The sequence below is a fragment of the Salmo salar genome, chromosome 12 (genome assembly GCF_965601325.2).
Source record: "Salmo salar chromosome 12, fSalSal1, whole genome shotgun sequence".
NCBI classification, from domain to species: Eukaryota; Metazoa; Chordata; class Actinopteri; order Salmoniformes; family Salmonidae; genus Salmo; species Salmo salar.
In genome coordinates this window covers 40,204,195-40,226,592 of record NC_138302.1, presented here as the reverse complement: position 1 = coordinate 40,226,592, position 22,398 = coordinate 40,204,195, and the positions used below count along the sequence as shown (strand labels likewise).

The 22,398-nt window shown below is 41.6% G+C and overlaps 1 protein-coding gene and 1 long non-coding RNA gene across 4 annotated transcripts; one reads left to right on the top strand and one right to left on the bottom strand.

Moving 5' to 3' along the window:
* Positions 1 to 260: 260 nt before the first annotated feature.
* acyp2 (acylphosphatase 2, muscle type) lies at positions 261 to 9,309 on the top strand. Of its 3 annotated transcripts, none has more exons than XM_045690436.1 (4): positions 261 to 588; positions 1,316 to 1,332; positions 1,717 to 1,826; positions 8,845 to 9,309. In XM_045690436.1, exons 2-4 carry the CDS (start codon positions 1,330 to 1,332, stop codon positions 8,957 to 8,959), a joined length of 228 nt encoding a protein of 75 aa, XP_045546392.1. In that variant the 5' UTR covers positions 261 to 588; positions 1,316 to 1,329; the 3' UTR covers positions 8,960 to 9,309.
* Positions 9,310 to 15,761: 6,452 nt separating this feature from the next.
* On the bottom strand, positions 15,762 to 19,327 carry LOC106565003 (uncharacterized). The gene is made up of 3 exons (XR_001319580.2): positions 18,835 to 19,327; positions 16,841 to 16,978; positions 15,762 to 16,422 (listed from the first exon to the last, which is right to left on the bottom strand). It is a non-coding gene; the product is annotated as an uncharacterized LOC106565003 (long non-coding RNA).
* Between the last annotated feature and the right edge of the window lie 3,071 nt (positions 19,328 to 22,398).

The window sequence follows — 22,398 nt, the reverse complement described above, 5'->3', positions numbered from 1 at the left end:
TTTATAATTGTGGGTGTCTCAGGGGGAGTTGGGATATGCAAAACAATACATTGCCATTACGCACTTGTGTGTAACAGGACAAATATAAACCCCTCCACATAAAAAATATCTATATTATCACAGTGTTTAACCTCTCGTGGACAGACGGTATGGAGGATCTGACGCAGTTACGCACGATTTTAGATCAGGGTTTCCGAGATTAGGCAGGTTTTAGACCTTCTCTGTCTGGTCCAGTAGGTGGTAGTAAATCACCACTAAAGTTGGTTAAATTAGAAGAAGACGCAGAAGAAAAATGGTGGCAGTGAGCAGGGCATAGCTCAGACTTATCTTTGAGGAAAGCAACTAACGTAGCTACATCTGTTAGCCGGGAGAGGGGCTGGGGTTATTGCATGGGTAGTGTGGAAAGCCTTTATAGTTTAGTTTTATCCTCAGTGGTTATTTTACTTGCCATGTCTACCAACGTTGATGTTGGAGGTGAAAAGCTTGCCTCTGTAGATTTCGAGATATTCGGGAACGTCCAGGGTAGGTAGGCTTACTAGGCTACCCTGCGCATGTTCAGTTGTCTGCCTTGGGGGTGAGCCTGTGCCTGTATGTAAAATCGTCAACTCACACAATGCACACTGCCTGAAGTAGATTCACTGAGTAGGCAAGTTTGGTAACAAGTTTCACTGTGCAACCGAAACATAGCATGCTGCTATCCATATTTTCAAATGCAATTGTTTTCCCCTATGGCATGATGCAAGTTAGCCCTTCTGCAAGTTAGCCTATTGAATATTGTTGAGGGGAATTGATCAAGGCATGAAATGCTCTTGATTAAAAACAATTTATCCTTGATTGCGAACTTAATTATCATCCCAAAATAACTTTACAAATACAAAAGATGCACACAAAAAAAGACCAGGGGAAGAAGTGTAATAGCTTCGAGACAACGTTATAATTTTGTTTTGCTTTAGATTCCATTAGCTCAAGAAGTGTCATAGTTAAGGTAAATGGAATTGGAATCTATGTTAAAACGGTGCACAGTAAGTGTATATTTTGTATTTGAAAAAAATATTTTGGTGTGATATGAAAGTAGAATTTCTGATGTTTCCAAAACCGTATTACACGCGTCAGGACTGTTGTACACATTGGCCGTGCTGTGGTCAATGGTTTGAATGAGAACCAAAGAGGACTCTGTATGGCCCCTTAGATTCTCTACAGTTTCTAGTCTCTGAAAGGATCAGGTCATCAAGTCAATAAAGCAAGATATAGCTAATCTGGAATATTTGGATATGAATTACCTCTATTTATTTTCATGTTTGTTTTGTTCTTACAGGTGTTTGCTTCAGAATGGTGAGCAACTTCACTTACATTTTCCTCAACATGTAAAAGGCTATTTAAAAAAAGACAATACTAATATTAAATAAAAGTAGAACAAAATATATATTTTAAAACCTATCACATTCCATTTTGATTTGCAACGTGTTAGTATTTTCCCCTCTTCCATCTAACTGTACTCTTCTTTTTAAATTCTGTGTTCCATACTGTTCCATATTGATAAAGTGAAGTGTGTTAGCATTTTCATGTAGCCTACATACAGTGTAGAGAATCTTTGGTTCTGTTTCTAACATACATTGTACAGTGTTATCTTTATAAGATGATAACCCCAGTTTCTGCAATAACATTACACCCCCTGTGCCGTTTTTCCTTCCTTTCTTTTGGTCCTGTGTTTTCCAGTACACAGAAGACCAGGGGAAGAAGCTGGGTGTTAATGGCTGGGTGAAGAACACAAGAGAAGGAACAGTGGTTGGCCAGTTACAGGGGCCCCATGACAAGGTCAATGAAATGTAAGTCCACTCTGAGATAGACAATACAATTCATTAGACAGGACACGATTCAATGAATCATTCCCATTTTAATGTATAAGCAATGCCTTGGTTTACAAACTACTGCACACCAGAAGAGGCTGGTGGGAGGAGCTATAGGAGGAGGGGCTCATTGAAATGTCTGGAAAGGAATTCATGGAACGGAGTCAAACCAGCCTCCTCTGCTGAACGGATCTTATTCTGTAAACAAATCAGCTACCTGAGGGGCGGGTCTACCTGTTATTATTTATTTGGATTTTTTACAGCACCCCAATCTGTTGGGGGAATTTTTATATGATACTGCAATGCTGGTTCAGTGGAATTTAGCCCTCAGCATCACAACACTCAATATTTTTATTTCGCATTACCATTTAAAGACAGTTTTTGAGTTGGTTGCCACACAGAGCGATAACATATTATAAGCCTTATTCTAATCATAAAGGCTCACATGCTTTTGACAACTAATACCATTTCATACTTGTAAGTAAAGTGTTTAATGATACCTATACTACATGTATCAAATCAAATTGTATTTTGCACATGCGTCGCATGCAACAGGTGTAGACCTTGCTGTGAAATGCTTACTTACGAGCCCTTAGCCAACAATGCAAAGTTTTAATAAAGTAAGAAACATTTGCTAAATAAACTAAAGGAAAAACAGTAACACAATAAAATAACAATTACGAGCCTATATAAAAGGGGTACTGGTACAGAGTCAATGTGCAAGGGTACGGGGTTAGTCGAGGTAATATGTACATGTAGGTAGGGGTAAAGTGACTATAGATAATAAACAGAGAGTAGCAGCAGTGTGTGTGTGTGTGTGTGTGCCGTCAGTGTAGTGTAGTGTGTGTGTGTGTGTGTGGTGTGTGTGTGTGTGTGTGTGTGTGTGTGTGTGGTTAGAGTCCAGTGAGTGTACATCAAGCCTATGCAAGAGTCAGTGCAAAAAATTGTAATTAAATGTAGGCATACCTCAGAGCAGTTACTTTGGCTGAAACCAGGCAAGAGTATCACTGACACCATGCAGCTACTTTAATATCATCACACTTGTGAGAGCTTAACAGAGGACATACATTTTTACTTACTTACTGTCTTTACTAGAGATAATACCTTTGTGTATTGAGAATGCAAAGTAGTACTTTGCCAGTAGGTGTCATCATATGCCCAGACTATTACCAAATGCCAGTGTTCCCCAACTTGTGTTTCTTTTTTAGGGGATTTAAAAAATACAAATGTTTTATTGTTGGATAAACAAAAAAAAATGCTAATCAGCTCTAAGTGATTTTTATTTATACAATCTGTTCCAAAGTATTCCCAGACATAATAGAGAGATATATGTGATCATATACAAATGTAAGCAATGTTTGAAAGGATTATGTTTTAGTCAAATGTTATATATTTTTGTGCTTCTTGTGGTCAATTTGCAGTCCAAAAAATATTTTTTGGTATGTTCGGGCCTCCTGACCATCCGCTCAAGAAGGAATTGGCACACATCTGAATCTAGTTGATGATCCCTGCTCCATGGAATACTCTAGAATAGAGCTTCCCATGCCTAGTCACAGGCTGTGGCCTGATTCTCTATCCCCAAAGGGTGCGCTCACAAACTCCCCCTCATGGATTTAAAAGGAATAGACTGGTGTATGGTAGAAACTCCCTCTTGAAGAAAAGGAGGGTGATATGCACATCCTAAACTTGTGACTACCGGTGCTTGACTAAAGGATATTACTGAGAAAAAGGAATTAGTATTTGGGTGCCAAAATAAAGCACTGGGGAGCAGCAATATTCTGTGTGCCGGCTTCTCATTTGTTTATCTCAGGGAACTCCCTTTTGCCCATGCTTGTACAAAACTGAAGGATGCTAAACTGACTTCAGATAAGTGTTGAGGGGCAACTTCATCTTACTACTTCCCTGACCTGCTTGGTGGGTGTGGCTCAGCCTGTAGTTCCTAAAACCGAGGTACATGGGAAAGTAAGTCAGCCTGGGTCGAGCTGGGGATTACATCACCAGGTTCTCTACGAACTGGGAACAAGATGTACTGGAGAGCTGGTGGAGGGTCCGGCCAGCAGGGGAGTATTTCCTTTCACAAAGCCTGACCATGTGTGTGTGAGATTCATTGCAATGAATCCTCCAAATCCTTTGGCTTGTTTCTAATTTCTATTGTATTGTGACTTACATAATGGTAAATGTGATGAAAAATGGTACATTATAGGAACTACCTTAACATTAATCTCTCTGGGCAGCTCCTCCACCCATTGGCTTTAGAGTATTTATCTAGCTCTGAAATTTGGGGGAAGGGTTCCTCTTGAAGTATGTGTATTTTTTTTATATACACACTGCAGTGTTTGTAGTCATTCAACTGTGCCTGACATTGCCTTTTGAGGGTTGAGCTTTTGCTGCACAAAAAAAGTGCACCTTTTCATTCTGGCCTGCGAACACGAGATGTGAGAACAGAAATGTGTTTGGTCATTAAATATTGAAACAGACAGAGCAGGCGGGGTTGGAATCTGCTGGAGTCTGCCTGCATTCCCCCCCTCTTTTTTCTCTCTCTCATGAACAATAAATATTTCCCCTGTCCTACTATCCACCTCTCTTTGGCAGGGTTGGAATTGCTAGTCTGCTGACTTAACTCCTTTCGTTCCATGTCTTAGTCCTGATATCCACCACTTCATCACTTCATCTGTATTTTTTGGGGCCTTTTATCTGAATTATCATTTTCAGGAGTGTGGAGATGAGGCTAGCTTAATTTGAACTAATCCAAGGTGTTGTTGGAATGTTAGATCTAGCTATTGTCAAGCAGTACACAAAGTACTGGTACCACTTTACGATGAAGGCACTTTACTGACTCATCCACACAATGTGTAGCAGGATCAGCAATATGGACCCCCCCCCCCCCCCCCCCCCCCCCCACACACTTTCAAAGCTATCTAACTTCCCCAAACCAGTGAGAGGGTTGGAGCCTCCCAGTTCTTCCCTTCAAAACAATGAGCAGCAGCCTGCGCTTGAGCACACAGATGGGCTCCACTGTGTACATGGGGTGGGGGGGTTATTGACCAGCAGATGTGGTAGAGTGAGAGAGAAGGAGCATGTTTTCAAAGCTCTTACTCACACCTCTATAGAAAACGCAAAGGGGAAAGAAAGGTTATAGACATCCAATAAAGGTATTCCTTTGCCAACTACTCAGAGATTGAGATAGGGAAATGTAAACAAGCAAGGGTGGGTGTTCTTAAAGGATTAATTTGGCTAAATACCTCCCTCCCTTGGCAGCTAGCAAGTGCAATTATTTTCCAATTTCCCTGTTTTCTTTTGTTAGGGTTTAGTTTCCTGAAAGACTGGGCAGATCTATGCACTTAATACATTGTGTATAATACTGTAATAGCCTGTGTCCGAATGTAGTACCTATTTAAAATGCTCTGTTTGTATGTGTGTGGTCTGTGATTCAGAAATGTGCTATAGTAGTTTGTCAATGTATATTGAACAGAAAATATAAATGCTACATGCAACAATTTCAAAGATTTTACTGAGTTACACAGTTCATATAAGGAAATCATTCAATTTAAATAAATTGATTAGGCCCTAATCTATGGATTTCACATGCCTGGGCAGGGGCGCAGCCATGGGTGGGCTGGCTATTTTTTTCCCCTCAAAAAAGGGCTTTATTACAGACATAAATAATCCTCAGTTTCATCAGCTGCGGGTGGCTGGTCTCAGATGATCCCGCAGGTGAAGAAGCTGGATGTGGAGGTCCTGAGCTGGCAAATCCGACCACGACGCCATCTTGCTCCTACCGTCTTATAGGCAGAAACTCAAACCGGATGTACCAGTGACTAGAACCATTCAACGCTGGTCTGACCAATCGGAATCCAGGCTTCAAGATTGTTTTGATCACACGGACTGGGATATGTTCCGGTCAGCCTCAGAGAACAACATCAATCTATACGCTGACTCAGTGAGTGAGTTTATAAGGAAGTGCATTGGAGATAAGGTACCCTCTGTGACTATTAAAACCTACCTTAACCAGAAACCATGGATTGATGGCGGCATTCGCGCAAAACTGAAAGCGCGAACCACCGCATTTAACAATGGAAAGAGGTCTGGGAATATGTCTGAATATTAACAGTGTAGTTATTCTCTCCGCAAGGCAATCAAACAAGCAAAATGCCGGTACAGGGACAAGGTGGAGTCGCAGTTCAACGGCTCAGACACGAGACGTTGGTGGCAGGGTCTACAGGAAGTCGAAGACTACAAAAAAGAAAACTAGCCACGTCACGGACACCGACGTCACGCTTCCAGACAAACTAAACACCTTTGTCCGCTTTGACAAACTGAAATGGTCCACCCACACAGACATTGTGGTGAAGAAGGCGCAACAGCGCCTCTTCAACCTCAGGAGGCTGAAGAAATTTGGCTTGTCGCCCAAAACCCTGACAAACCTTTACAGATGCACAATCGAGAGCATCCTGTCGGGCTATATCACAGCAACTGCACCGCCCTCAACCGCAAGGCTCTCCAGAGTGTGGTACGGTCTGCACAACGCATCACTGGGGACAAACTACCTGCCCTCCGTGACACCTACAGCACCCGATGTCACAGGAAGGCCAAAAGAATCATCAAGGACAACAACAAGCCGAGCCACTGTCTGTTCACACCGCTACCATCCAGAAGGCGAGGTCAGTACAGGTCCATCAAAGCTGGCACCGAGAGACTGAAAAACAGCTTCTCTCTCAAGGCCATCAGACTGCTAAACAGTAATCACTAACTCAGAGAGGCTGCTGCCTACATTGAGACCCAATCCCTGGCCACTTTAATAAATGGATCACTAGTCAGTTTAAACAATGCCACTTTAAATAATGCCACTTTAATAATGTTTACATATCTTACATTCATCGTATATGTATATACTGTATTTTATACCGTCTATTGCACCTTGCCTATGCCGCTCTGCCATCGCTCATTCATATATTTATATGTACATAGTCTCATTCAGCCCTTTTTAGATTTGTGTGTATTAGGTAGTTGTTGGGGAATTGTTAGATTACTTGTTAGATATTACTGCACTGTCAGAACTAGAAGCACAAGCCTTTCGCTACACTCCCATTAACATCTGTTAACCATGTGTATGTGACCAATAAAATTTAAATTGATTAAGACCGGTTTAACGTACAGTGAAAGTCTTTAAAACGACGTTGGAGATGGCTTAAGGTAGAAAAATGAACATTTAAATTCTCTGGCAACCACTCTAGTGGATATTTATGCAGTCAGCATGCCAATTGCGCGCTCCCTCAAAAGTCAAGACATTATGTGCGCAGAAAGCTACATTTGTATGTGTTCATCTACAAAGCCCTTTTGGGTATACTCCCTCTGTAGTCTGGTCTCCTTCACCACCAGCAGTTACCATACCCAGTCTACTAGGTGGTTGCTACTTAAAGTCCCCAGGACATTTACAGTATTAGGCAAGACTGCCTTCTCTTCTTGTGCACCAGAGGCATGGAATAGTCTACAATCCATGCTTCATCTAGATATGTTAGTGCCACTGAATGCATGTAAAATATTGATGGGAGACTCTGTTACAGAGGAGTGTAAATGCTTTTTTAGGCTGGATCATGCTGTATTGTTGTTTGTTTTAATTCTGTAATGTATTAATTGTTGCTGCCTTCTTGGCCAGGACTCCCTTGAAAAAGAGACTATGGGTCTCAATGGGCTTTTCCTGGTTGAATAAAACAAATAAATCTGTTGTGTGACAAAACTGCACATTTTAGTGGCCTTTTATTGTCCCCAGCACTCGGTGCAACCTGTGTAATGATCATGCTGTTTAATCAGCTTCTTGATATGCCACACCTGTCAGGTAGAAATGCTCACTAACAAATTTGTGCACAAAATTTGTGAGAAATAAGCTTTTTGTGCGTATGCAACATTTCTGGGACCTTTCATTTCAGCTCATGAAACATGGGACCAACACTTTACATGTTGCGTTTATTTTTTTTATTTAGTAGATTTGTAATTTCCAGTTATTTTTTTACACTTGGTGTGTATCCTATATTTACAATGTCAGTATTGATAACATTTTAGTTATTTATATAGGTTTTGTCAGGGACAATGCACAATAATCAACATATTTGACAGCACTGTGGTATAACATTGTCAGAGTTAACTAGACAGCATTTATTTTATTACTGGGTAGTCTGTATTTTCTAGGCTTTTTTTTATCCTGTATTCCCAAAGCTTTTTTATCCTGTATTCCTGTGCTCAACTTGATAATGCATAGCCTAGTGAACCACCAGTAGAATTACTTGTATTTCATTTAAAGGCAAAACAGTAGGGGAATATCAATGCGCCCTTGTAAGAGAGAATGAGAGATCTCTTCCATGGCAACAATACATACATCTCTCTTTTGTTGTTAGTCAATTTCCTCCATCGTAGCCTCCAATGCAAGAAGTTTCCCAGCAGTCTCAACACAGGCGCACCTTGAAAAAAGCTTCTGACTGCCAACCGGTGCGCCTTCCTGCTCGCACTCATCCAATAAGAATGGAGTGATGGGCCCTCAGAGGACCATAATGCATTTAGTGACCTCTTGATTCACTAGAATACAACATGAGGGATTTAGTGTACAGACTGCGAGGAAAGGGAACATAGGTCCTCTGGTGTTAGCGCATCGCTTTCACCCATGAGATGATTATTACCAACATGAATTGATCCCATTGTGTTTGCGTTATGCTGGGGACTCAAAACATATGGCCTATTACAGCCAAATCTTGGCTGTAGCTGGCAATATTTATTGTTATGTCTGTCAATGCATTGACACCAGACCTGGGTCAAATAGATTGTTTAATACATTGTCTGCTCTTTAATTTGTTTAGTCCAGTACAATGGAATCAATGGAGTAGTCCCAAAAGCCCCAAAAAATCATTTTACGTGTCTTTTATAGAACTGGTTTTGAATACCAGTGACAGTTTGTTAGGGGTTGTTTTGACTCGGAATTGTGGGCCTTTTCTGTCTCTCTCCGTAGGAAGGTGTGGCTGAGTAAGGTGGGGAGTCCCAGCTCACGCATTGACCACGCCAAGTTCTCTAACGAGAGGGACATCCCCAAACTGGAAATCCATGGCTTTGGCACTCGCTACTGACAGCCAGAGCAGCGACAAAGCACCGCAGCAGCAAGTATCCACCCTGAGGCCTGCCCAAAAGGAATTAGTAGCTTCTCAACTTCTAAGGTGCTTGATTTGACCTGTAATATTCATATCTTCACAGTTTTAAATGTAATTCTGAGGCCTGTTATGCCTTTTATTTATTGTTTGAAGAATAGTCATTTGAATGCTCTGTTATCATGTAACCCACAAAAGAAGTTTGACATGATTAGTTTGCTAAATGCAACTTTTAAATTGCACTTAAATGCCACCATGTATGTCAATAATAGTCAACGTTTACAATGTTGAGTTCATCCCATCAAAGACAGAAATAAAATGATTTAGTGAAACCACTGTGTGGACATTTTCAGTAGTTTTAAATATTACAAATATTTTGAGGATCTGCAGAGTTGTTTTTCTTAACATGGATGCAACATACACTCACCGGACAATTTATTAGGTACACTCATCTAGTACCGGGTCGGACCCCCCTTTGCCTCTTTAACAGCCTGAATTCTTCAGGGCATTCAACAAGGTGTCGGAAACGTTCCACAGGGATGTTGGTCCAAGCTGACGCGATGGCATTATGCAGTTGCTGCAGATTGGACAGCAGTACATTCATGCTGTGAACAGCCCGTTCCATCTCATCCCAAAGATGCTCCATTGGGTTGAGGTTTGGGGTCTGCGCAGGCCACTCGAGTAAACTGAACTTGCTGTCATGTTCCAGCCAATGTTTTTCCACTCCTCAATTTTCCAGTGTAGGTCATCGCATGCCCATTGGAGTCGCTTCTTGTTTTTAGCTGATAGGAGTGGAACCCAGTGTGGTCATCAGATGCAATAGCCCATCCGTGACAAGGATCGACGAGTTCTGCCTTCCGAGATGCCGTTCTGCACACCACTGTTGTACTGCACCGTTATGTCAGTTTGTGACCCGCCTGTTAGCTTGCACGATTCTTACCATTATCCTTTTGACCTCTCTCATCAATGAGCAGTTTTTTCCCACAGGACTGCCGCTGACTGGATATTGTTTGTCGCACCATTCTCTGTAAACCCTAAACACTGTCGTGCGTGAAATACTCAGGAGCACGACCGTTTGAGATACTGGATCCGGCGCACCTACCACTGACGATTATACCACACTCAAAGTCGCTTAGGTCACTTGTTTTGCCCATTCTAACGTTCAATCAAACAGTAACTGGATGCCTGTCTGCCTGCTTTTTATACAGTGCCTTCAGAAAGTATTCACACCCCTTTACTTTTTCCAAATGTTGTAGTATTACAGGCTGAATTTGAAATTGGTTAAATTGAGATTTTTTGGTCACTGGCCTACACACAATACAAGGATATAACATTTATAGAAGAGACAGACATGCTTATGGGGGAGGACTTGCTGTATATATTCAGAGCCATATCCCTGTAATGCTAAGAGAAGATCTTATGTCAAGTGTTATTGAAGTGTTGTGGTTGCAGGTTCACTTGGCACCTCCAATGCCTTTTCTTTTGTGGTGTTGCTATAGGCCACCAAGTGCTAGCAGTCTGTATCTAAATAATATGTGAGAAATGCTTGATAGTGTAAGTGATGTAAACAGAGAAGTCTACTTTCTTGGGGACCTGAATATTGACTGGTTTTCATCAAGATGTCCGCTCAAGAGGAAGCTTCTTACTGTAGCCAGTGCCTGGAATCTGGTTCAGGTTATTAATCAACCTACCAGAGTGTTTACAAACACTACACGAACAAGATCATCCACATGTATCGATCACATTTTTACTAATGCTGTAGAACTTTGTTCTAAAGCAATATCCGTACCCATTGGATGCAGTGATCACAATATAGTGGCTATATCCAGGAAAGCCACATTTCCAACAGCTGGGCCTTAAATAGTGTATAAGAGATCATACAAAATATTTAGCTGTGACTCTTATGTGGATGATGATACAAATATTTGTTGGTCAGATGTGATTGAGGAGCATCCAGATGCTGCACTTGATGAAATTGCTTCTTCCAATTATTGATAAACATGCACCTGTTCAGAAACTGACAGTTAAGGCTCCATTGATTGATGAGGAATTAAAAAACTGTATGGTTGAAAGAGATGGGGCAAAAGGAGTGGCTAAAAAGTCTGGCTGTACATCTGACTGGCTTACTTACTGCAAATTGAGACATTTTGTGACTAAACTCAACAAAAAGAAGAAGAAACTTTATTATGAAGCCAAGATCAATGATGGGAAAAAACTTGAGTACTTTAAATGAAATTATGGGCAGAAAGACAAATTCAACCCCATCTTTCATCGAATCAGATGGCTTATTCATCACAAAACCATTTGATGTTGCTAATTATTTTAATGATTATTTCATTTGCAAAGTGGGCAAACTTAGGCAGGAAATGCCCACAACAAAAAGTGAGCAATTATATTTATGTATAAAAAAACTAATACTGAAAGAAAAGCAGTGCAAGTTTGAATGTTGTAAAGTTAGTGTGGGAGAGGTGGAAAAATTGTTAACGATCAATAATGACAAACCTCCTGCCATTGACAATTTAGATGGAAAGCTACTGAGGATGGTGGCTGACTCTATAGCCACTCCTATCTGTCATTTTTAATCTGAGCATAGAGGAAAGTCTTTGTCCTCAGGCCTGGAGGGAAGCCAAAGTAATTCCACTACCCAAGAGTGGTAAAGCGGCCTTTACTGGTTCTAAGAGCAGACCTATAAGCTTGCTGCCAGCTCTTGGCAAACTGTTGGGGAAAAAATGTATTTGACCAAATACAATACTATTTCTCTGTAAACAAATTAACAACAGAGTTTCAGCATGCTTATAGAGACGAGCACTCAACATGTACTGCACTGACACAAATGACTGATGATTGAAGGAAATTGATAATAAGAAGATTGTGGGAGCTGTACTGTTAGATTTCAATGCAGCCTTTGATATTATTGACCATAACCTGTTGTTGAAAAAACTTAAGTGCTATGGCTTTTCAACCGCTGCTATATCGTGAATTCAGAGCTATCTAATAGAACAAAGGGTTTTCTTTTAATGGAAGCATCTCTAATGTCAAACATGTAAAGTGTGGTGTACTGCAGGGAAGCTCTCTAGGCCCTCTACTCTTTTCTATTTTTACCAATGACCTGCCACTGGCATTAAACAAAGCATGTGTGTCCATGTATGCTGATGAGTCAACCATAAATGCATCAGCAACCACAGCTAATGAAGTCACTGAAACCCTTAACAAAGAGTTGCAGTCTGTTTTGGAATGGGTGGCCAGTAATAAACTGGTCCTGAACATCTCTAAAACTAAGAGCATTGTATTTGGTACAAATCATTCCTTAAGTGCTAGACCTCAGCTGAATCTGGTAATGAATGGTATGGCTGTTGAACAAGTTGAGGAGACTAATTACTTGGCGTTACCTTAGATTGTAAACTCATGGTCAAAACATATAGATTCAATGGTTGGAAAGATCGGGAGAGGTCCAGCTGTAATAAAGAGATGCTCTGCTTTTTTGACACCACACTCAAAAAAGCAAGTTCTGCAGGCTCTAGTTTTGTCTAATCTTGATTATTGTCCAGTCTTGTGGTCCAGTGCTGCAAGAAAATACCTAGTTAAGCTGCAGCTGGCCCAGAACAGAGCGGGACCTTTTGCTCTTCATTGTAATCAGAGGGCTAATATTAATAATATGCATGCCAGTCTCTCTTGGCTAAGAGTTGAGGAGAGACTGACTGCATCACTTATTCTTTTTATAAGAAACATTGTGTTGAAAATCCCAAATTGTTTGCATAGACAACTTACACACAGCTCTGACACACACACTTATCCCACCAGACATGCCACCAGGGGTCTTTCATAGTCCCCAAATCCAGAACAAATTCAAGAAAACGTACAGTATTATATAGAGCCCTTATTGCATGGAACTTCCTTCCGTCTCATATTGCTCAAATAAACAGCAAACCTGATTTCAAAAAACAGATAAGCAACACCTCGCGGCACAACACCTCTCCCCTATTTGACCTAGATAGTTTGTGTGGATGCATTGATATGTAGGCTACGTGTGCCTTTTTAAAAATGTATGTAGTTCTGTCCTTGTCTAATGATGTTCTGTATTATGTCATTCTGTATTATGTTTTGTGTGGACCCCAGGAAGAGGAGCTGCTGCTTTTGCAACAGCTAATGGGGATCCTAATAAAATACCAAAATACCAAACAAATGATGGCAAATTGGAATAATGTTTTCAATTTTTTTTCAACCCCTTTGTTATGGCAAGCCTAAATACGTTTGAATGACTACCTCCTCTCTGTACCCCACACATACAATCATCTATAAGCTCCCTCAGTCAAGCAGTGAATTTCAAACAGATTCAACCACAGACACCAGGGAGGTTTTCCAATGCCTCGCAAAGAAGGGCACATTTGGTAGATGTTAAATGAGAAAACACCTGAGGATGGATCAACAACATTGAAGTGACTCCACAATACTAACCTAAATGACAGGGTGAAAAGAAGGAAGCCTGTAAAGAATAAAAATATTCCAAAACATGCATCCTGTTGGCAATGAGGCACTTAAGTAATACGGCAAAATACTGTATAGAAATACACTTTTTGTCCTGAATGCAAAGCGTTATATTTGGAGCAAATCCAACACATCACTGAGTACCATTCTTCATATTTCCAAGCATAGTGATGGCTGCATCATGTTATGGTTATGCTTGTAATCGTTAAGGACTGGGGAGTTTTTAAGGATATAAAAGAAACAGCATAGAGTTAAGTACACAGCAAAATCATAGAGAAAAACCTGGTTCAGTCTGCTTTCCACCAAACACAGGTAGATTAATTCACCTTTCAGCAGGACAAAAACCTAAAACACAAGGCCAACTCTACATTGGAGTTGCTTACCAAGAAGACAGTGAATGTTCCTGAGCGGCTGGGTTACAGTTTTGACTTAAATCTACTGAAAATCTATGCTAAGACCTGTAAATGTTTGTCTAGCAATGTTCAACAACCAATTTGACAAAGCTTGAAGAATTTTATAAAGAATAATGGGCAAAGGTTGCACAATCCAGGTGTGGAAAGCTCTTAGAGAATTACCAAGACCCACAGCTGTAATCGCTGCCAAAGGTGCTTCTACAAAGTATTGACTTTGTAGTGAGTACTTATGTAAATTAGACATTTCTGCTTTTCATTTTCTATAAATTTGCAAAAACCTCTAAAAACATGTTTTGCCTTTGTCATTATTGGGTATTGTGTGTAGATGGTTTAGAAAAACATATATTTAATCCATTTTGAATTCAGGCTGTAACACAACAAAATGTGGAAAAGTCAAGAGGTATGAATACTTTCTGAAGGCATTGTAGCAAGCCACGGAAAATGGAGTGATCCACTTTCATGAACAGGTGTTACCTAATAAACTGCCCAGTAAGTGTATCATTGAACTTTATCATTATAGAATGCCCTTCATACAAGTTCACTACACTAATGTCCATGATCCAAATAACAACATTAATGTTATTGTATTGGGATGTAGGTTACAGTAAAGTAAAATCATCACAAGCTGTGAGCCTGTCGAGTCATCACAAGCTGAAAGCCTGACTATTTGAGCAAGACGTAGGGCTCCACCTGTGGGATAATCAACCAATAGTGGCAGTGCTTTGCCGTCCTCACAACTCTGTTTCCGATGCAAGGATAGCCAGCCTTTGTGTACATCCCTTAAAGGGAAACTTCACCACTAGAGACTTTTTGGGGTGTTTTTCCAGAGTGATGAGAGGGTGATTCAGACAATTATGTCATTGGTTGATTGAGCCTGCTGTCTGATCAAAAAATTTATGGAGTTACGTTTCTAAGCAATTATTGTGGCCTTTGTGTTTCGCCGACTGCACGATCACGCGAGTAGATATGGTTGTCCTTGTTCAATAGAGCCATTGGACTTTTCTCAACGATGTTCCTATCTGCCAGGACATTGCAGGATATCAAGATTGACTCATTTTACCTGGTTTTGTATAGACTATAGCCTGACGGGAGCCATACTTCCTTGTTCCCACCCTCGAAGGCAAGCTTTTAAAAATGGGGGCGGTACTAGTTTACAGGTTCACAGGAGCTATGTTACCGAGAATGCTCAATAATTTGCTACAATGGCTGCTTCCTCTTTCCAAGAAGAGCTGAACGACAAAACCTTTATTTTATTTTACATAGGAACGTACGGGCCTATTTATGTGAGCCGGAATACACTGAAGAGAAGTTGAGACAGCAAGAAAAATAATTACAAGGCCAGCAAGCAGCGGCAGCTAGCTAGCAATATAATCTATCTTTTAACCGAGGCAGTGTTGTTCAGTACAATTTGGTGATCGATTCGGCGATAACGCGGCTTGTTAGAACCACTACAAGCCAAGCTAGCCGTGTTGTTTACTATATTTAAAATGTACTGTAGTCTAACGTTGTAGCTAGCTAACTACCCTCGGTGCCTCGCATTATGAGCAAAACTGGAGAAATGTTTTGATGATGATACTGGAGAATAAAGGAATGACTTTGGCTTGATGACTCATATTAGACTTGGGGTACCTATACCTGTGTGTTGTAGCTAGCTAGCTATTTAACATGTCTGTGAGATGTCTCATTCTACAGCATGCTGCTACAGTAGGAATACAGACAGTAAACAACGATTGCCCATGAATGTGTAATAGAGTTTTCTTCTTTCTCTCACAGACAAGAAATATAATTGATGACTCAAGACAAGATGTGAAAGGTCCCATAACAGCAAACTCCCATTGTATCAAAGTGACTCCGAACACCTCACTGCACCACCCAAACACACCATATGCAAGTATTCCCTTTGTAGAACTGTAGTATTTATTAAAAGCGTTAGTATTAGTATTTCTTCTACTGTATATACTGTATTCCTGCATACTGCTGTGTAAAATTACCACGGTCCCCAGAACAAATAAACTTTGTCCTGAATACAAGACATGTCTACTTATTTGCTACATTAACAGACTAATCTCATCTGAGATTTCCACCTTCGCCGTCCAGACCGGCCCGCTCTTCGCCCTCGGGGCCGGTGTCGTCCTGCGGCTGGGGCCGCACGTCGGAGGGGGGAGGTCATCACTTCCCTGATTACTCCCCGTTCATCTAGCACTCCGAGGAGGAGCTCCCTGCGTCTCCGTTACAATTCTATATTATACTACAACATCAGTCTAACAGAATATGGATGTTGTGTTGGTTGAATGTTCCAGGCAAGTTCCAGAATGTTCTTCAGCTGGTGAACCTCTCCTTGTTTTGGGTAATGGCAGCTGGTTTAGCAAGCTTTGGTGCTGTGGCGATGTTGGCAGTGATGTTAGGTTTGGGGGGGATGTGACTCTGGCTCCTTGTAGACAACAGTCTGGTCCTTTCTGCACTCCACAGCCAAGTAGAAAAGCCTCTCTTTCTTCACCACCCGCTGCTTCAACCTCATGCAGAAGATTTGTTTGTTCTATAATTCTCCTGGAAAGACATGAAGACTGACCATGAGGATGTGTAAAACATGAAGACCGATCATGAGGATGTGTAACCATACAATAAAACATGTTAATCATTAAACAAAAAAGGCTACAGTAGACTGGTATGTGTTTAATTACACTCAATAGTCAATAATGGGGCATTGAGATGGACTGTTAACAAAGGTGTGAAAAGTTTGAGTGGGGCTTGACTTGTAGAGAGTCTAGTTGTGTATGACCACCTACAGTTGTGCTGTTGACGAGACAAGCACTGCCAACAGTAGAGTGAATAAGGTCGACGAGGATACTAACAGCCTCTCTCCCCCATGCCTAAGAACTGACTGCAAGAATGTGAAAAGTTTGAGGAGCACTTGGTGTATTAGTGATTTTGTTTTCTCAAGAGGGTATTGTGCTTTCATAAATACCTTTGGCTGTCGGCTTGTTTCAAAGTCAGATCATTTTGAGCTTGAGTTTATTCCAGGCTGAATACTTTCATCCAATGGGTCTACAGGCTCTGTACTACTAAAGCTGGTGTCAACATCAGCAGCAGCAGCTGGATTAGTCTGTAGGACACAGTCTGTGATTAGACAACGTTTTACTATACTGAACAAACAATTTCAATGATTTACAATTCATATAAGGAAATCAGTCAATTTAAATAAATAAATTAGGCCCTAATCTATGGATTTCACATGACTGGGTAGGGGTACAGCTATGGGTGGGCATGGGAAGGCATAGGCCCACCCACTTGGGAGACTGGCCCACCTACTGTGGAGCAAGGCCCAGCCAATCAGAGTGAGGTTTTCCCCACAAAAGGGCTTTATTGCAGACAGAAATACTCCTCAGTTCCATCAGATGTTCGTGTGGCTGGTCTCAGACGATCCCGCAGGTGAAAAAGCCAGATGTGGAGATCCTGGGCTGGCGTGGTTACACGAGGTCTGCGGTTGTGAGGCCGGTTGGACTTACTGCCAAAGTCTCTAAAACGACGTTGGAGGCAGCTTAAGGTAAAAAAATGAACATTAAATTCTCTGGCAACAGCTCTGGTGGATATTTATGCAGTCAGCATGCCAATTGCGCGCTCCCTCAAAAGTTGAGACATCTGTGTCAGAAAGTTCCCTCAAAAGTCGAGACATTATATGCGCAGAAAGCTACATTTGTATGTGTTCATCTACAAAGCCCTTTTGGGTATACTCCCTCTGTAGTCTGGTCTCCTTCACCACCAGCAGTTACCATACCCAGTCTGCTAGGCGGTTGCTACTTAAAGTCCCTAGGACATTTACAGTATTAGGCAAGACTTCCTTCTCGTCTTGTGCACCAGAGGCATGGAATAGTCTACAATCCATGCTTCATCTAGGTATGTTAGTGCCACTGAATTCATTTAAAATATTGATGGGAGACTCTGTTACAGAGGATTCCGTAGTCTGTATTCCGTGGTTATATGAGGTCTGTGGTTGTGAGGCAGGCGGTTGGACATACTGCCAAAGTCTCTAAAACAACGTTGGAGGCAGCTTAAGGTAGAACAATTAACATTAAATTCTCTGGCAACAGTCTCTGGTGAACATTTCTATAGTCAGCATGCCAATTTGCGGCTCCCTCAAAAGTTGACACATCTATGGCATTGTGTTGTGTGATAAAAATGCACATTTTAGTGTCCTTTTATTGTCCCCAGCAGATCGGGAGGTAATGGGGATAGATGCCATAAAGAGGTCAATGGAATGCAGACCGTGGGGGATAGGATGCTGGATTGGCCTACAAATCTGATCTAACAAAGTAGATATGTCAAATCTGTCATGATTGATTGTAAAATGCCCACAATGGGGTTACTAAAATAAGATTTAGATATATTTGGCTGCATAACGTTTAGAAGTTGTCCCTTTTTAGATTTAGAAAAAGTAGCTGCTAAATGCTAACTCCCGTTCGTATAAACTGGTAGCATAGCTAGTATACAGACTCCAGTGGGGGATGAAGTCCATTCCATCTATGTAATGTATTTCAGGTTATGGACAGGTGCAATCAGGTGGCAAGAGGGGTGGAGTGCACTCCCTCAACCCATGGGTCCAGAAGGCAGTTCAATAACTACAGACAGAAGTGAGATGCAGGAGGATGGCACTCTTCTCATACCACTCTCTAGGCTACTGCCAGATTCAAAGCTACCTCCAGGAGGAAGCTGATAAACAAAGTGTTTTGATAACTTTCAAGTGTAACAGTTCCATGTAGAATAAACCATACGACACATAATATTGTTAGAAGCAATGTTCTGCTAATATAACAATGTACAAATATTATACCTGTCTTATTTGTAGTCACCTTTTGTCCCTTCTGACATGCTACATCACATTACACGTTAGCTTGATGTATTTAGCTCGCTAGCATTATCAAATAATGTTGTATAGTAATAACTATCTACTAACGTACTCACCATCACCAGTAGTTTGACGGTTGACAGGCAGCAGAAGTAACCATGTTGAATGTAACTCAAGGGTGTGCCGCAATTGCGGAGCTCCGTACCATCTCGCCATGGCCTCCCAAATTTTGTAACAATGTGAGGGCTCCGTATAGCTCCGATTTAACATTGTCTGACTGCAGGTGGGGGCGATACGTCCTGTATAAACACAAACTCACTTCCTTGACAACTTCATTCACAACAGCTCTGCTCTGAGAAGCACAAGTATGAATGCCCTGACTTCTGCAGAGGCCGCATCGCAGTAAATGCTGTACGTTCAATGCAGACACCAGAATGTCCATAAATCGGCGTTAAGTAATCCATACCCAACCCTCCAGTAGTTGTGATGAACTCACTTACAAAACACAGTTTTGTCGTCAATTTTGACACTGAAATGAATGTGTCTGACTCATATCGATGCCACATAGGCCGTTTCAAACCAGAGAAGTTGGTTCTAAGGGGCAGTTGACCCTCTAGGCAGGAGTTTTTGCTCTTGCTCCACAACAAAATATACACTGAAATCAGAGTCAGCTATCCTTTACTCTGCAGGCTTTGATTTTGAAAAAAAACACCAGGCAAAATACATGGAAACAGATGCACCTGCGCAGGAACTGGAATACAAATTTGCAGAATAAAAAATGTTAAGTATTTAAAAGGAAATTGCTTTCCCATCATAATAAAAAAAAAATCCCAGCATGGCCGTCTGTAATAAATATGCATATACACTGCCAGCCAGGCCAGAATCCTTTTAACTGACAGCGACGAGATTAGATCAGAGGCTTGAGGGTTTAAATACAGGCTTACCACCCAGATGAAAAAAAAACAATACAAGGTCAATATTTGGTGTGTGTGTGTGTGTGTGTGTGTGTGTGTGTGTGTGTGTGTGTGTGTGTGTGTGTGTGTGTGTGTGTGTGTGTGTGTGTCTCTGGAAAGCATCGTGTCCTGCAGTCCAAGCAGATAGATGCACTTTGCACTGGTTAAACTCTTACTGCTCCAGCTTTATTAGTGTAAAGCCATTTTGCATTTGGATCATTAAGCTACGCCATGGATGGAGCAAGGGTATCTAAATTATATTTTATCCTATCGATTTCGTAATTTAGAAGTAATTTTGAAATAAATGTCATTGTTTGCACTTCGCGCTCTTATTTAACAACATACATAGATGTGAGTTACTTGGAATGTAATATTCTCAGTTTAGAGCCACAGTCTGCGATTCAAAAAACAATAAATAGGCTGCTCCGCCGCTTATTTTGATATACAGCTGAGCTGAGGGATGGGGCTTGAGAAATGTAACCCCTCTCAAATTCAAAGACAGCACTCTAGATGCAAGGACTGCCTGTTCATGACATCCAGAGGATAGTTTCAACAATGTTTGAGAGAGTGCGAGGAGCAGGCACAGGACGTACTGGGCTGTGGAGGTGCATGGGGAGGGAGAGTGCGAGGAGCAGGCACATGCTCACCCCGATAAGCACGTGGAGTTGGCTCAGGTCTCAACCCTGACTCCGCCAATCTACCCGTGTGCCCCCCCCAATTGTTTTTGGAGGCTGTCTCTCGTGCTTCCCCGGCAGGCTTCTGTATCTGTCCAATACTTGCCCCCAAGTACAGTCTATCCTCTCTCGCAACTCCTCCAGAGACCAGGAATCCATCTCCTCCTGGGCACGCTGCTTGATCCAGTCGTGGTGGGTAGTTCTGTATCGGCTGTCGTAGAGAGGGGACCAAAGCACAGCGTGTTGATTGCCCATGATGAATATTTATTTAAACTCAGAACACTAAAGAAAAATAACAAAGAGAAAACGAAAGCACACAGTTCTGTCAGGTACATAAACTAAACAGAAGACAACTACCCACCAACACAGGTGGAAAAAAAACCCTACTTAAGTATGATCTCCAATTAGAGACAACAAGGACCAGTTGTCTCTAATTGGAGATCATCCCAAAAAACAACATAGAAATACAAAACTAGAACCAAAACATAGAAAAACACAAAACACCCCCTGTCACGCTCTGACCTACTCTACCATAGAAAATAACATCTTACTATGGTCAGGACGTGACAGTAGGCTATACCAACAGTAGTTTCCGTTCAAACAAAGTGTTGGCTAAATTGCCACAGTAGAGGAAATACTTTATTTCTATTGTACGAAATGCTTGTCTATAACCACGTTTCCATCCATAGTTTTTATGTGAGTAAAGTCATACCTTATAACAAAATAAATAATGGCAGCTGTGATAGAAACAGGAAGTTTTGGTACAATTTTATAAATGTCGACAGATAATTTGTTCGTTCGACATGGTGGGATCTGTTTGTGTATGTAAAATTAATTAGAAACCAGATAATGGGACAGTTAGAAAAGATATCATGACACCCTGCAATCATAACGCAATATGCACCTACCCACACAGACCGTATTTTCTACGAAGTTACAGAAAGCTAAACCAACAACCACACAAACTGAAATTGGATACATTGTAAACGCAGGTCCAACCAGGAAAAACGTAGCTAGCTAGTTAACTAGCATTTGTGTTTTTGCAGAAGACATGTTTTTTTTTTATCATCTGATGACATAACGCATAACGGTCTTGAGACAACAGACTCTGGGACACCGGAAGCAAGTACAGGGTGAGGATTTAATAATAGACATGAAAGCAAAAACAGCATCTGGACAAGAGAAACAAAACAACATCAGTGCAGACACGGAGATGAAACTGAGGAAGTGACAGATATAGGGGAGGCAATCAATGACACGATGGAGTCCAGTTGAGTCCGATGAAGCGCTGGTGTGTGTAACGATGGTGACAGGTGTGCGTAATGATGAGCAGCCTGGCAGCCTCGAGCACCAGAAAGGGGGAGCAGGAGCAGACTTGACAGTACCCCCCCTCTAGGGATGCCACCTGGCGTCCTACCTGGGTGTGCCGGACGGGCCGGCCAAGATGCAGGAACCCACGAGCCAGCCGAGGCATGGGAGCATGACAAGCCAGTTGAGGCATCCCCGGTTGCTTCGGCAGCGGCACCCGAGTCCGACATCACCAACAACAACAAAAAATCCCTGATGCTTCCAATTGTGGTGTCTGCATTCTGTAACGGTCTTGAGATGACAGACGCTGGGAGACAGGAATCAAGTACAGGGTGAGAATTTAATAATAAACAGATGAAACAACGCAAAAACAGCGTCTGGACAAGAGAAACAAAACATCAATGCAGACACTGGGATGAAACTGAGGAAGTGACAGATATAGGGGAGGTAATCACTGATGTGATGGAGTCTAGGTGAGTCCGATGTAACGATGGTGACAGTTGTGCGTAATGAGCAGACTGGCGGCCTCGAGCGCCAGAGAGGGGGAGCAGACGTAACATAATGTGGGGAGTGATGAACATGAATTTCACAGGTCTCTAATGTTACAGTTGCAGTCATGACAGAAGTGCTGTTAAATCCTACCACATGTTTCTAGTTTGACCAGCTGTTATCAGCAACTGGTATTTTTGAATTCAGTTGTCATATTGGCAGGTTTGTTAGCAACAAATTATTTAGCTAGCTTCTA

Bases quoted from the DNA above. Each gene is read 5' to 3' on its own strand.
- acyp2 (XM_045690436.1), top strand. The intron at 1,827-8,844 runs GTAAGTCCACTC...CTCTCTCCGTAG, and splicing joins CATGACAAGGTCAATGAAAT to GAAGGTGTGGCTGAGTAAGG.